The following is a 12463-nucleotide window of genomic DNA, read 5'->3' as shown; positions in this document are numbered from 1 at the left end:
AACTTGAACATTGTCAATGAATTCCCCAAAACAATCATAAAAACAAAGATATCTCAATTATTGCCTTTTAATTAATTTCTACAAAAGGCCGATGAGATCTTAAACAACAAATCTTTGGCATTCACCTTTACACAGATGGCATGCTGTGTTAATGAAAGCTCTTGTCTTTTGGTTCTCCAGATTAAACTTTAAGTGTGACTGCCCTTGAGGAGCAGAAGCAGATGTACAGCATCCTGCTCCATGACCGTGTTTATCAGTCAATCAAACACAGAAGCAATCGAGCGTCAATATAATAGAAATAAATAACGCTGATAAATGGTCAGCATGGGAGCAATTGAATCTCATTCAAACATTTCATGCATTTCTATATCTTGCATTCGATCATAATACAGCAGAAAATGGTGGTTTCTACATGACAGAGTCTCAATGTGAACTAGAGACAGGTTTCCCTTGAATTTTAATGGTGTCTCTGATGTTCTGATGTTTATCTCTTTGCAGGTTGTTCTAGATGTCTGAACAGTGCCAGTGGGGAAGAGCATGCTTTTTTTCTTTTTTTTTCCTTCGGTTTCCTCCAGCCCTAGCAACATGCTCGGGATTGGTGGATATGACAGCTCTCCGTGCCTGCGATAGGCTGTTATTGTGGAGCTTTTTGAGCAGAGAAATTCATCTCCTGCTCTACTGGGTGTGGGTTGCTGTAGGAGGCTGCAGCAGAATGCTGAAAAAGCTGGCAATTCACCCTGCAACTTTGTTTTACCTGCATTACATGACAGAAATTCAACAAAAATAGAGTGATTTCTGTGTGGCATTCACGTCATGTTTTAGTGGAGATCCTGGTTTAGCAGCAGTGGGGTAATTATTCGAATAATTAGTCATGCTGATAATGAAATCAAACGGAAGGCATGAAGATTTGTCATGTGACCTGAAAAAAATATAAGTCAGCCATTTCTTTGCAGAATGACAAATCGTATTAATGCATGCAGTTCTAACCAAATCAATTGTTTTGCTTTTTTTGATTTCAAGGCATATTTATATGTCAAGCATATTGTTATATTGTGCAGTTGTGAGCTCTGCAATGCAGCACTGAGCACTAATCATGGATATAGGTGCAATGCAGGAAAAGAAATCTGAGGTTAGATTCAGCTGTGGATCCACTATAGTGAAACTATTGGCATTGTATGCTTCTAAACACACACACACACACGCATAAAAAATGAAACAAAATTCAAAGACTATTGACCTTATTCTTCAAGAAGTGCGCTCGTCTTTATGATTGTTTTAGAACTTCCGATTCAGCTGCCTATAAGAGAAATGACTAGGGATAATAAACCGCAGAAAACAGTCAAACTACTTGCTCTATGAACAAGTGTTTACATGATTATACAAACAAAGCAGAATCATATAATAAGAAAATGTCAGTTTGAAACATCAATCAGCAAAACAAGGTGTTTTTAGCGTTTAAATATGAATGGAAGTGAATGAGACCGGAAGTCTCGAGCCAAAAAGATTCAAATGGCTGCGCTTGCTCATACCTGAAGAATAAGGTCAATAGCTTTCATTCACCTTCCTGCTGTTTGAGGTTCATTCATGATTTTTTCTTACTTAAAATCTGAGCGATTTCTGTCCGTCCATTGAACGTTTTTTCTTTGGTGCATTAAAAATTCCAAACGAATCAAGCAAGAATCCAAATCTTAAGAGAGACGATAAATAACATATTTATTTTTGACTTATTTAGCATTTGATTGGATTTGATTTATTTATTTTGAACATAAAAATCATACACAAACTATTTAAACCAAATAAATTGAACATGGTTGAAATGGAATGAGATGAAGCACAACCTTATTTTTTTCCCAAACCCTTTACCACACACATCATTCGTCCACTTATTTCTTCTTTTACTTAACTCTTCTTCGAATTTGGTTACAGAAGCTCAAACATGCTTGCTTGATCCGAAAGAATCAATGTTTATTCTTGCACGTCAAGCATTTATGTTTGACGATCAATGTTTATATGTAAATATAAGCCTACTATATTATCAAAAAACTATTTAGATGGAACATATTGATGTTCTGGAGTTTAGTTTTTTCAATGGAGGAACAGAATTCTAGCAGATTTTTTTATTCTTCTTCCTTGGAATGACATGAGGGTGGATAAATGATGGAAGTCTGAAGTGAGCAAAACCTTTAAAGAGATAGTTGAAATGAAAACTGAAGGGTGAGTAAAAGATTTTTCATTTCAGGTGAAACCCAGCAGGCACACAACATCATAAGACGCTAATATTAAGTTAGATTTAGGTGGCCAAAATTCAATGTCTAGCACTGGCGTCTAAGGACAACGTTATTTTGATGTTTAATAAAGATGTCAAATTACGTTGATATTTGGTTGATATAAGGTTTTGTTGAAAAGTGACCAAAATCCAACATCTGATAGATGTCATAGTGGTAACGTCCACACAACATCAATGTGTAACATGATTAGATGTTGATATTTGGTTGATTTTAGGTTGGACATTGACGTCAACCTGACGTTGGGTTCTGATGTCAACCTGATTTTTATTTCCAAACAAAATTCAACATCCCCACAAAGTTATGGTACAACATCAATTTGACATCATGTTGACGTCCTGTGCCTGCAGGTAAGAAATTCATAACCACTTGAGAGTTAGTAAATGTGAGCATTGTCTTAAAAGATTGGTTGACAAGGCATGAAGATTGCTACAAATATCAATAATTGATTAAGTATTGCAAATATTGAGCTAACTTTGGTGTAACTCTAAATTTAAAGTAATTATGACACTATGCGATAGAAGAACAATACACACCACCAGCATTGACATAATGCATCTATGACTACTTGGGTTCTTTTTTTACTGTCTTTTTATTGTTATAATTTTTTGGCTCTTGTGCAACTGCTACATAGTTATTCACATTCAAGATACTGTCACACAGGATACAGCTAAAAGTAAAAAAAAGGAAGTAAAAGAAGGAAAAAAAAGGCAAATAAATGAATTTAAAAATACTGCCAAAGACAATTTTATGGTCCATGTTCTGAAACACCGATTCGGTAACGTCACTGTTGTTTAAACCACACGTTCAATGTGCATAATTAGACAAAAAGAGCACTCGTATATGGTTCAGAGAGCAAAACGTTGCTTAACAATGTCATCATGGTTACAGTTTACCAAGAAAACACCGGTACATTTATGTGATCAGTAGTGTTTTCCGAAAGTCATCCTAGCTAAAGAAAAAACATTCCATGTCACAACGCCCATAACAGATCGATTTATTGTTAACAATCACAATTTCGGAATAGCAAATCAAAACGAAATCTTGATCAATTATAAATAAACAATATGAAGCCAGTTTACTTTTCAATTATAGGAATACATAACATCCAAGATATAAGTTAATAAAGTCAAGCTATTGTATAAATACATCACCAGCATGCACAATATTGAATGGATAGTATTGTTGTAATTATCTTACACTGACAAAACAGTATACTTGGCAAGTGCAAAAATAAATTAAACACAGAAGTAAACCACAAACTTTGAAGCTGCAATATTTTTTTTTTCGTTCTTCTTTTTTTTTTTAAATAACCATATCATTCTCTGCCTTTCCCCCAACCGGTCCTTCAAAATAAGTGAATGGTTCCGATAGTATCAGGCTGTGATGATTGTAATGAACTTGAAATCCATTTAGGTGCATTCAGCGAATACAAATTCTTCCATTTAATAACCAATTAAATCAAGCTAATACCATGGAACCATTAATACCATTTTACCCATCGAACGCCACCTAAACGTTTCCTTTGAATTGCTTTTCAACCCAAAACGTAAATAAGCAGCATCCCTTTAAGAAATACATCAGTCCATATGCCAGTGTGAGGCTGCCATTCCCAACCAACAACAACAACGACCGCTTCCGGCTGATTGACTGACTTTTCAGTGGTTTTGGCAAATGTCAAAGAGAACCAAGAAGAGGGAGGCCCATTCAACTATATATATATTTCTGTATATATTCAAACTAGGACTTCAGCCCCCCCTTTTTACCACCCTTGATATTTTTTTCTTTTAACTCGTGGAAAAATAAAGAACTGCTGCTGCAGAGGAAACCATGGCAAAAGCTGCTGCCAAAGTCCACCAGCCGTTTTGTATGTTTCTAGATAGAGAGGTCATCTGCCGCTTAATTGTTGCCCTCTCCGCCTTCGTCGTCTTGCTGGTCACTCGTCCACAGTGTTAAGTTGTCTCGGAGGAGCTGCATGATGAGGGTTGAGTCTTTGTAGGAGTCCTCGTTGAGGGTGTCTAGCTCTGCGATGGCGTCATCGAAAGCCGTCTTGGCGAGATGGCAGGCCTGCTCCGGAGCGTTCTGGATCTCGTAGTAGAAGACAGAATAGTTGAGGGCCAACCCAAGTCGGATGGGGTGAGTGGGCTGCATGTGCTCCTTGCTGATCTCGTGAGCCTCGTTGTAGGACTTCTCGGAGGACTCGACTACGGTGGAGCGCTTCTCGCCCGTTGCGACCTCGGCCAGGTAGCGGTAATAATCTCCCTTCATCTTCAGGTAGAAGACCTTGCTCTCGTGCTGGGTCTCGCTGCAGTTCTTGATCAGGAAGTTATCCAACAGGTTGAGGACGTCCTGGCACACAGCCTCCAACTCCTTTTCGATCTTCTCCCTGTAGGCCCTCACCATCTCAATCTTCTTCTCGTTGCCATCTGCCGAGGTCTTCTGCTCGATGCTGGAGATCACCCTCCAGGACGAGCGGCGAGCACCTACGACGTTCTTGTAGGCCACTGACAAGAGGTTCCTCTCTTCATTGGACAAGGCCTCGTTCAGCTCGGTTACCTGTGAAGGAGGAAGACAGAATGTTGGTTGAGGAAAGACACGCACAATATCCAGCAAGGTAATGAGAGTTACAATTCATCAGTCCCTCCAGGTAGGGTTGGATAATGTAGACTAATTTGGCATCGTACAATGTCTAATGTGAAACATGACGATGGACGATGATTGAAGTATTGTACTGACGCTTAGACACGTAACCTGATAAATCGAGGACCGATTTAAAAGACAGAAGACTCGTTAGATAGAGACAAGATTAATTAAATATCATATTTAACAACTATAGTAAGATACGATCCAGCAGTACAACCTTGATAAATTGTCCGACGTGCACCACTCTCTGGGGTTTTGTGCTCAAAGCACCCGCTGACTGCTGGCGCTCAGACGTGCGCATATGTTGCAGTGCATGACAAAGTGTCTGTTTGTGTGTGTGGTCACGTGATGTGCGTTTTCAGCAGTATAGTGTGGACGGAGATCTTTTCAGAAATGCTAGGTGAAACGCAAGGGAGGACGTGGATCGTTAACGTTCTAAAATGCCATTTTAAACTAAGACGTATTAACGTAAATTGGGCCATGTGTATTTTTTACGAGCGGGTTGCTCGTGGATGGCTCAAGGATGGCATCGTATATAGACCCAACCCTACCTCCAGGACATTATTTTGTTTTTCAAAACATGTGGCATTATTTGTTTAAATTCTTGTTTTTTCTGTGAATATCCAGCAAACATTTTGGATTGTTTTTATCCCAAGAACCATTGAACCATTGAAAAAATCCTAGGAGGACAAATTATTTCATGGGTTATTAGTAGGCAACCTTTTCATCAGCTAATATTTGACACTTTTAAGTGTGCTCATTCTTGTAGATCAGTTATCTTGATTCAGTTGGTCCATATCAAAAAAAGGAAATTATACTTTTCTATAGCATTCATGCTGCCATTTTTTCAAAAGTCAGAACCTATATAAAAACAAAAGTGGCTTATATGATGTATATTTTGTGAAAGAATTTTCTGAACATCCAAAGCCTGTGAAAAAAAGCCTATAAAATGTGTAAATGAGTCATAACCGCTTCTGGAATTCCTCCATCACACAAAACTATGATCTGCTGAAAGGAGACTTGTTTCAGCCTATCGTGAATAAAATGACAAAAATGATTAAAACAACAAATATGGTTGTGTTGAGCATCCTGTCATTTCATTCATGTCATTCCTATTTGGTTCGTTTGGATGGCTTTGGTTAGTGTTGAATTTATCTTCCCTATTTCTAGCCATTCATAGTTCCCATCGCCATTTATAGTTGGTTGGTGCAAACTGATTGATAAATGTGCAAACTGATTGATAAAACTAACTGATAAATGGGTAAACTGATAGATAAAACTGATAATTGATAAATTACAACAGCTCAAATGTGACCTTAAAGACTTTAAATCCTTTATTTCAAACTATGATATGTTATATTTCCAATTGGATGCTTCATCATATTTACTGCATCATGTTTACTGTACTTCATTGCTAGACCACACCAGAAACAGTGGAAAAACACCGTAACCAGCAGTGCACTTCCATTTTATCCATTTTTTAAATGTCTGTATTTATGAGCAGTAGTGATGCACAATATATTGGCTGTGATATCTGTATGTATTGGCTAATAGGGTAATATATTATCGAATAATAAATAATTGATCATTTCCACTGGTTAATCCACTTCAGATGTATTCTGCTGGACATGAAGGTTTTGAGGGTAAGCTATGGCAAAGAAAAATGTGCAAGGTTTTTCATAAAAGTTGCAATTTTTAGTTATATAATCAGGCTGAAAGAAAAATAATAGCAAGATTTTCAATACTGCCCTGCATATGGGTCACTGGCTTCAAAATTGATAGGCTTGTCAAATTTGTGCATCCCTAGTGATGTTACTTAAACAATAAATCTGTCACTGCGCTAACTAAGATAACAGCATCAACCATTAGAAGATCTGTATTGGTCAACCACTACATTTACAGCAAATTAAACAATAAAATGAACATACAACGCTCGAGTTTTTAGTTGCATAATGATAATATCCACACAGAGCTTCATCAGCTGGCTGAACGCACACTGCAGCCATGAGCTCCAGCTATATGCCAAGCGCAGTTTCCATGGCAATCATCTCATTTTGTACAGTAGTCCAACGCTATCTAGCAAGATGACGGAGCGCTAGCGCTACACAATACACTAGAGGTGAAATCACTTCAGCTGAGAGTGGGGGCAGGGTGAGCATAGGGTGCAGGGGCGGGAGGCGAAATGTTCCCACATACCCCCCAGGGCAGCTGCAGTGTAAGTTAACACGATAGCTGAGCGGCAGTTCATGTGTTACAGTGGCCTACTCCCTGACCTTTTCCCTTGCCAAACTGGGACGACCATAGTACATCCGTAAAACGAGTTTGATTGCACATTTCAGATCTCAGATCTATTCACGTCATCAGAACCTCACTGTAATTTGTTTTCTATCAACTACCACTAAACACGACTCAGATCAAGGTTTCCCATTTTAGATTTCCGCTACAAAAGCTAAATTTATTCCTCCAGAATTCAAAGCGAGCTGATTTCAGAGACACCTTAGATCAATATATCAGAGTAGAAAACAGAAACATTGGCAAACAGGAAGACAGGGCTCAAAAAAAAAAACGGGAAGGAGGAATGAAAGGGTTTAAAAATGAAAGAAACCTATTCCTATTTATGTCTGGGTTTGTTGATTCCACACAGCAATGACTTGACAGATAGCTGTGGTGGGTGACAGGTAACCTTGTTAGCCCTGTTGCAATCGGATGCAAATATTTACACATAAGGAAGCCCTTCACAAATCTAAAGTAAAAAGCCGGATGATAATCTCCCAGTGTGAATTAAGCATGGCCTATTGCTGCTTGTCTCTCTAGCTGAACACATCGAGATAATGGAGGCCTGTGGGCACTTTCCCATCAGGTCCGTGGCTAAATGGGCTTTTATCTATGGGACCGAAGTAACTTTAGAGTCAAACTGCTTTTAAATCTCCCCCACAGATCCATGAAGCTAAAATTGCATGTCCGGCATGCGAAACAATCCTCGAAAGGATGACCTACCCTTTTAATGGCCATGTGGGATTTGGACCAAGGTAATATAGCAAGTAAGGTAATACAACCATTTTAGCTAAATTGATCTGGCAGAGATGTCTGTTTTCCAATCAATATACTATTGCACATTTTGGTGTTCAATTAAGACTTTATTTTATGCAAATCACTGCTAATGAATTGTAACACATCTGGAACACAGATTTTGCACTGTAGTCTAGATACATGGATTGTTTTTATGTGTGAATTATTCTATTGATGTTCACGCTTAATGAACTTATATTTATGTTTATCCTGGCATTTTTAAGACCTTACGGTGTTTTATGACATGTTTTGTAACAGAGCTTACCAAACATAACTTAAACCTAAGCAATCCTATCGGTTATAAGTATAAAATAGTTTTTTTTATTAGAAAAGAACTCATAATCAAGCTTATAAATGTGTACAGGAGTATAAATCTACAACAAAAATGAAGATCTGGCATTTCTGTGACAAGAAAAAAAAAACAGGTTTGTTTGATCATGTTTGATTTTTTGTGTGTTTGGTTCAGCTCATGTTAGTCCATGTCGTGTTCATATTTCAGTCAAAGTCACATAAAATTTGGTTTAGAATTAGACTGAGATGCAGCTTTTCTGTGATATCAGTTGTTTAGTGTACATTAAGGTTTGGATAGCAGCGTTCACACCTAAAAAAGGGATAATTTACCCAAAAAATGAACATTTATTCACTAGTTACTCACCACCAACTGGTTCCAAACCTTCTGTTAAGCACAAAAGAAGATATTTTGAAGAAAACTGTAAACCTGTTACCACTGACTTCCGTAGTAGGAAAAATAAGTACTATGGAAGTCAATAATCAGAGGTTTCCACCTTTACATGGCGGTTCATTCTGCTGTGGCGACCCCTGATAAATAAGGGACTGAGCCAAAGGAAAAAGGAAAATTAATATATATATTTTTTTCCTTTCTTTTTTTTCTATTAGGTCTTCTCTTATGTTTAACAGAAGAAAGAAACTCTTGAAGGTTTAAAACAAGTAAAGAGTGAGTAAATGATGACAGAATTAAATTTTTGGGGAAACTTTTCCTTTAATCAAATGAACCTAACTAACAAGACTAGGCGCAATACAGTTTGCTTTAATTCAACCAAATCTGCCAGGTGTGAACACACCCTAAATAAAGACTACTGTGGTAGACACGCTGTAATTAAATCAGAAACGTATTTCCATGGCAAACAACCATTCAATCACTCAAGAAACAAGAGATGCTCGATGACAACCATCCAGAAAAAAAGCATGATGTCAACACTTGACAAAGCAGAAACGGAGTGGTCCTCCTTAATTTCCATAAGCCTGTGTGAGACTACCATCTTCTAAATGCCCTCAGTTAGATGGGAATAATGTGAGGATGCTGACTGTGAAGAAGCTAAAGAGCTTAAGATGCAGATGTTCCCCTTTTCTCCCCCACATAGAGAAGCCCTAAGGCCTTAAATGAATTCATTATGGTGCCCTAAGCAAATATTGTTAAAATATTTAATGAAAATGACATGAATAATCAATATAGAAGAGATAAATTTGCGTTAATAACATAAAAATCTATGACTTTAGAACAAGAAGGGATACTCAATCTGAATCATGGACCTTGCTGCAATATGACAAGGATGGAAGATTCTGGAAGGAATGCTGCTGCCTCTAACGTTGGTTTAGAGGAAATATCATTATAACTCCCATATGTGGAATATGGGATGGCATGGCTAAATTATGAGGATGCGTGAGAAAAGCAAAGGTTATGGCAACTTAGATAGGCTGACTACAGACAATTAATATGTAACGCATGTATGGCAATACACTAACGAGCAGCCTTAACAAACACCTATTCATAATATATAGTGTAAAATTAATTAACATCCCGTTTTATTAGCATGATATGCAGTATGTTATGCAAAGCTAATTTTTTCACAGAAATGAAAAAGGGAAATGTTTATTTTATCATTTGTTTGTTTGTTTCATTAATGGTGAAAGCTGTTGAAACAGACCTTTATGCATTTGTCAAGTGTCGTCTCATTCATTTGAGTGTGGGCTCGGGTAAGACATGAGGCACCGCCCAAGATCCAGACAGTCTACACCCGATCCACTGCACTCTCATTAATAAAGCACTGATTAATCATAGATCAACACTCCAAAAATTATTACACCACAGTATTGTGAAGCCCAGCGATGTTTTACCCTAACGACCATTCACCATCACCGTTGTTCTTTCAAATGCATAGAGCTGTGCGTGGTACAACAATTTATCATCATAATATAGCCTATTATTCGTATTATATTCCAGATAGATAGATAGATAGATAGATAGATAGATAGATAGATAGATAGATAGATAGATAGATAGATAGATAGATAGATAGATAGATAGATAGATAGATGACTGTTTGGTTGATTTAGCAATCGCTGGTCAAACGGAACCCTCAAACAAATAAAACCCCAAGGGTAATTGAAAGAATGACTTACCGATTTCATGGCTGCTGCCATATCATCATATCTCTCTGCCTGCTCTGCCAGCCTGGCTTTTTGAACCAGCTGCTCGCGGTCAACCATGTTGGATGGTTATGGTTTGGGCGATATTATTTGTATTTTGGGGAGGAATAGTAATATTGTATGAGCTATGCGGTGTAATTCAATGTACGAGAGCTTCTCTGCAGCTGTTCCTCGCTGTCTGTGCTCGTGCCGACGGGCCACCCTCGCCCCTCCTCACCCGCTGGAGCGCTACGTCAGGGTTCTATAAACGTGGGTGCTGTGGCAAGCCGATATGGTCAGTAAGACTTAAGTCCGTGTCAAATCAAAATTTGCAATGCTTGTTTTGCTAGCTCACATTGTTATTCTTTGGGTGAACAATTATTATGTGTAAGTTAATCTGCTGAAGTAAAATGTTTGTTTCGGTAATCTTCAATCAAAATCTGAACATTTGCTTCTGTGTTTGAAGTTAATTTTTTTTTCAATTCACCTTTATTTTTATAGCGCTTTTACAATGTAGATTGTATCAAAGCAGCTTTACATAGAAGATTATAGTAAATTGAAACAGTGTCAGTCCAGAAGTGGCGCTCCTTCACTGTTAATGTCAGTTTGACGACTTTAACCACTGAACTTTATATGGTGGTGCACATAATGTTTTGGTCTCATTCTCAATAAGTATGTTTACATGGACACTAATACTCTGATTTTAATAAGATTGTATGTAATATGATGTAAACAGCACCTTTAGATTACCTTAATCCGACTAAAATCATAATCGAACTAAACAAGTTGACGACAAACAAACGATAATCGCTTCGAGCAAGAGAGCACATTTCAAGAGTTCCCACTAAGATATGCTTGGCGTTTAAAGCAGGTTTGGCATGCTGTCCCAGGAGAGAACCCTGAGCTCAGAGATATTTGAGCCCAGGGCTCCCGCCCAGTCAATAACCATATCAGGAGATTCGAGATCAGGTCGAGAGCTCCCCCTTTAGAAAAGGGAGGAAAAGGAGGAGATGGGGTGGAAGGGGGGATTCTTCCAAACGAAGATAGAGCAGTAGGAAGGAAAATATCCATTTATTGTAAACTAGGATCAATCTGATTGGATTATTACTGATTACAGATGAGTGGCCAGTCGTGCTCAATCATTTCACGTGCTCCTCTCAAAATTAGTTTATGAAACTTCACTTTGGTGCGAGCAGGAAATGATGAGAATTCCTCTACCAGTCCTTAATGCATTCTCTCATCCAAAACCTCCGAGTTTGTCTCAAAGGCATGAATGAAAAGTTAGTAAAGGAAATGAGAGAGGTGGCCTGTTGCCTGAGAATTTCTATCTCCCTTTGTCTGCTTCCACATACAATGTGAGAACTGCATTTGAACTTGTCATAAAATTTAAAATGAAATGCCCAAAATCACAAATGGTGCATGACAAACAGGAGCTGTTGTTGTTGCGTGAAATTCCGGAGGAAACTAGTGTCGATTGTAAAAATGTTAATCGAACTATATACTATAAAATGTAAAATGAGAACATGAAAGGAACATTCACAAAGCAACTCATGTAAACACATTAATCATATTTGTCTTATTCGGGTTAAGGCAAATAATTAGATTACGGATGTCAATGTAAACGTTGTCAATGTTGCATGGTCGGTCCTCACACTGGTAATAACACAGTCATTCTAGTAGTCATATTTATACAAACGCAAATTTTTGGAATATTTTGAAATCTATGTTGCATTTTAAATATGCAATTTGCATATATCATCTGATTGAGTGCGGTTCTCAATGGTTTGTATGCATGAGGAAAACATCGGCTGTCACCTTTTGAAATAATATGGTAACCATGCAACTACAATGCTGACTGCTATGCCATTCGTGTACACAGAGACCAATTTTTTTTTAAAGGCACAAGCATGACAAAGTTGCATGAGCCTATGCACTATCCGCTTGTTAAGTAGTGATGTATGGAATACTGTTTCCGGGTCTAAGCTGCTACTCATTTGAATTAATTTATACTTTTTAGTATGGACTGAAGGGAAGTGACC

General features: G+C 37.9%; 1 protein-coding gene across 1 annotated transcript; it reads right to left on the bottom strand.

Moving 5' to 3' along the window:
- Positions 1 to 3004: 3004 nt before the first annotated feature.
- ywhag2 (3-monooxygenase/tryptophan 5-monooxygenase activation protein, gamma polypeptide 2) lies at positions 3005 to 10663 on the bottom strand. Its single transcript, XM_056473666.1, has 2 exons — positions 10419 to 10663; positions 3005 to 4841 (listed from the first exon to the last, which is right to left on the bottom strand). Exons 1-2 carry the CDS (start codon positions 10503 to 10505, stop codon positions 4185 to 4187), a joined length of 744 nt encoding a protein of 247 aa, XP_056329641.1. The 5' UTR covers positions 10506 to 10663; the 3' UTR covers positions 3005 to 4184.
- Positions 10664 to 12463: the final 1800 nt, after the last annotated feature.

Source organism: Danio aesculapii, chromosome 15 (genome assembly GCF_903798145.1).
Source record: "Danio aesculapii chromosome 15, fDanAes4.1, whole genome shotgun sequence".
Taxonomy (NCBI): domain Eukaryota; kingdom Metazoa; phylum Chordata; class Actinopteri; order Cypriniformes; family Danionidae; genus Danio; species Danio aesculapii.
Note: the sequence above shows the minus strand (reverse complement) of the source record. Positions and strands in the feature narration are given on the sequence as shown.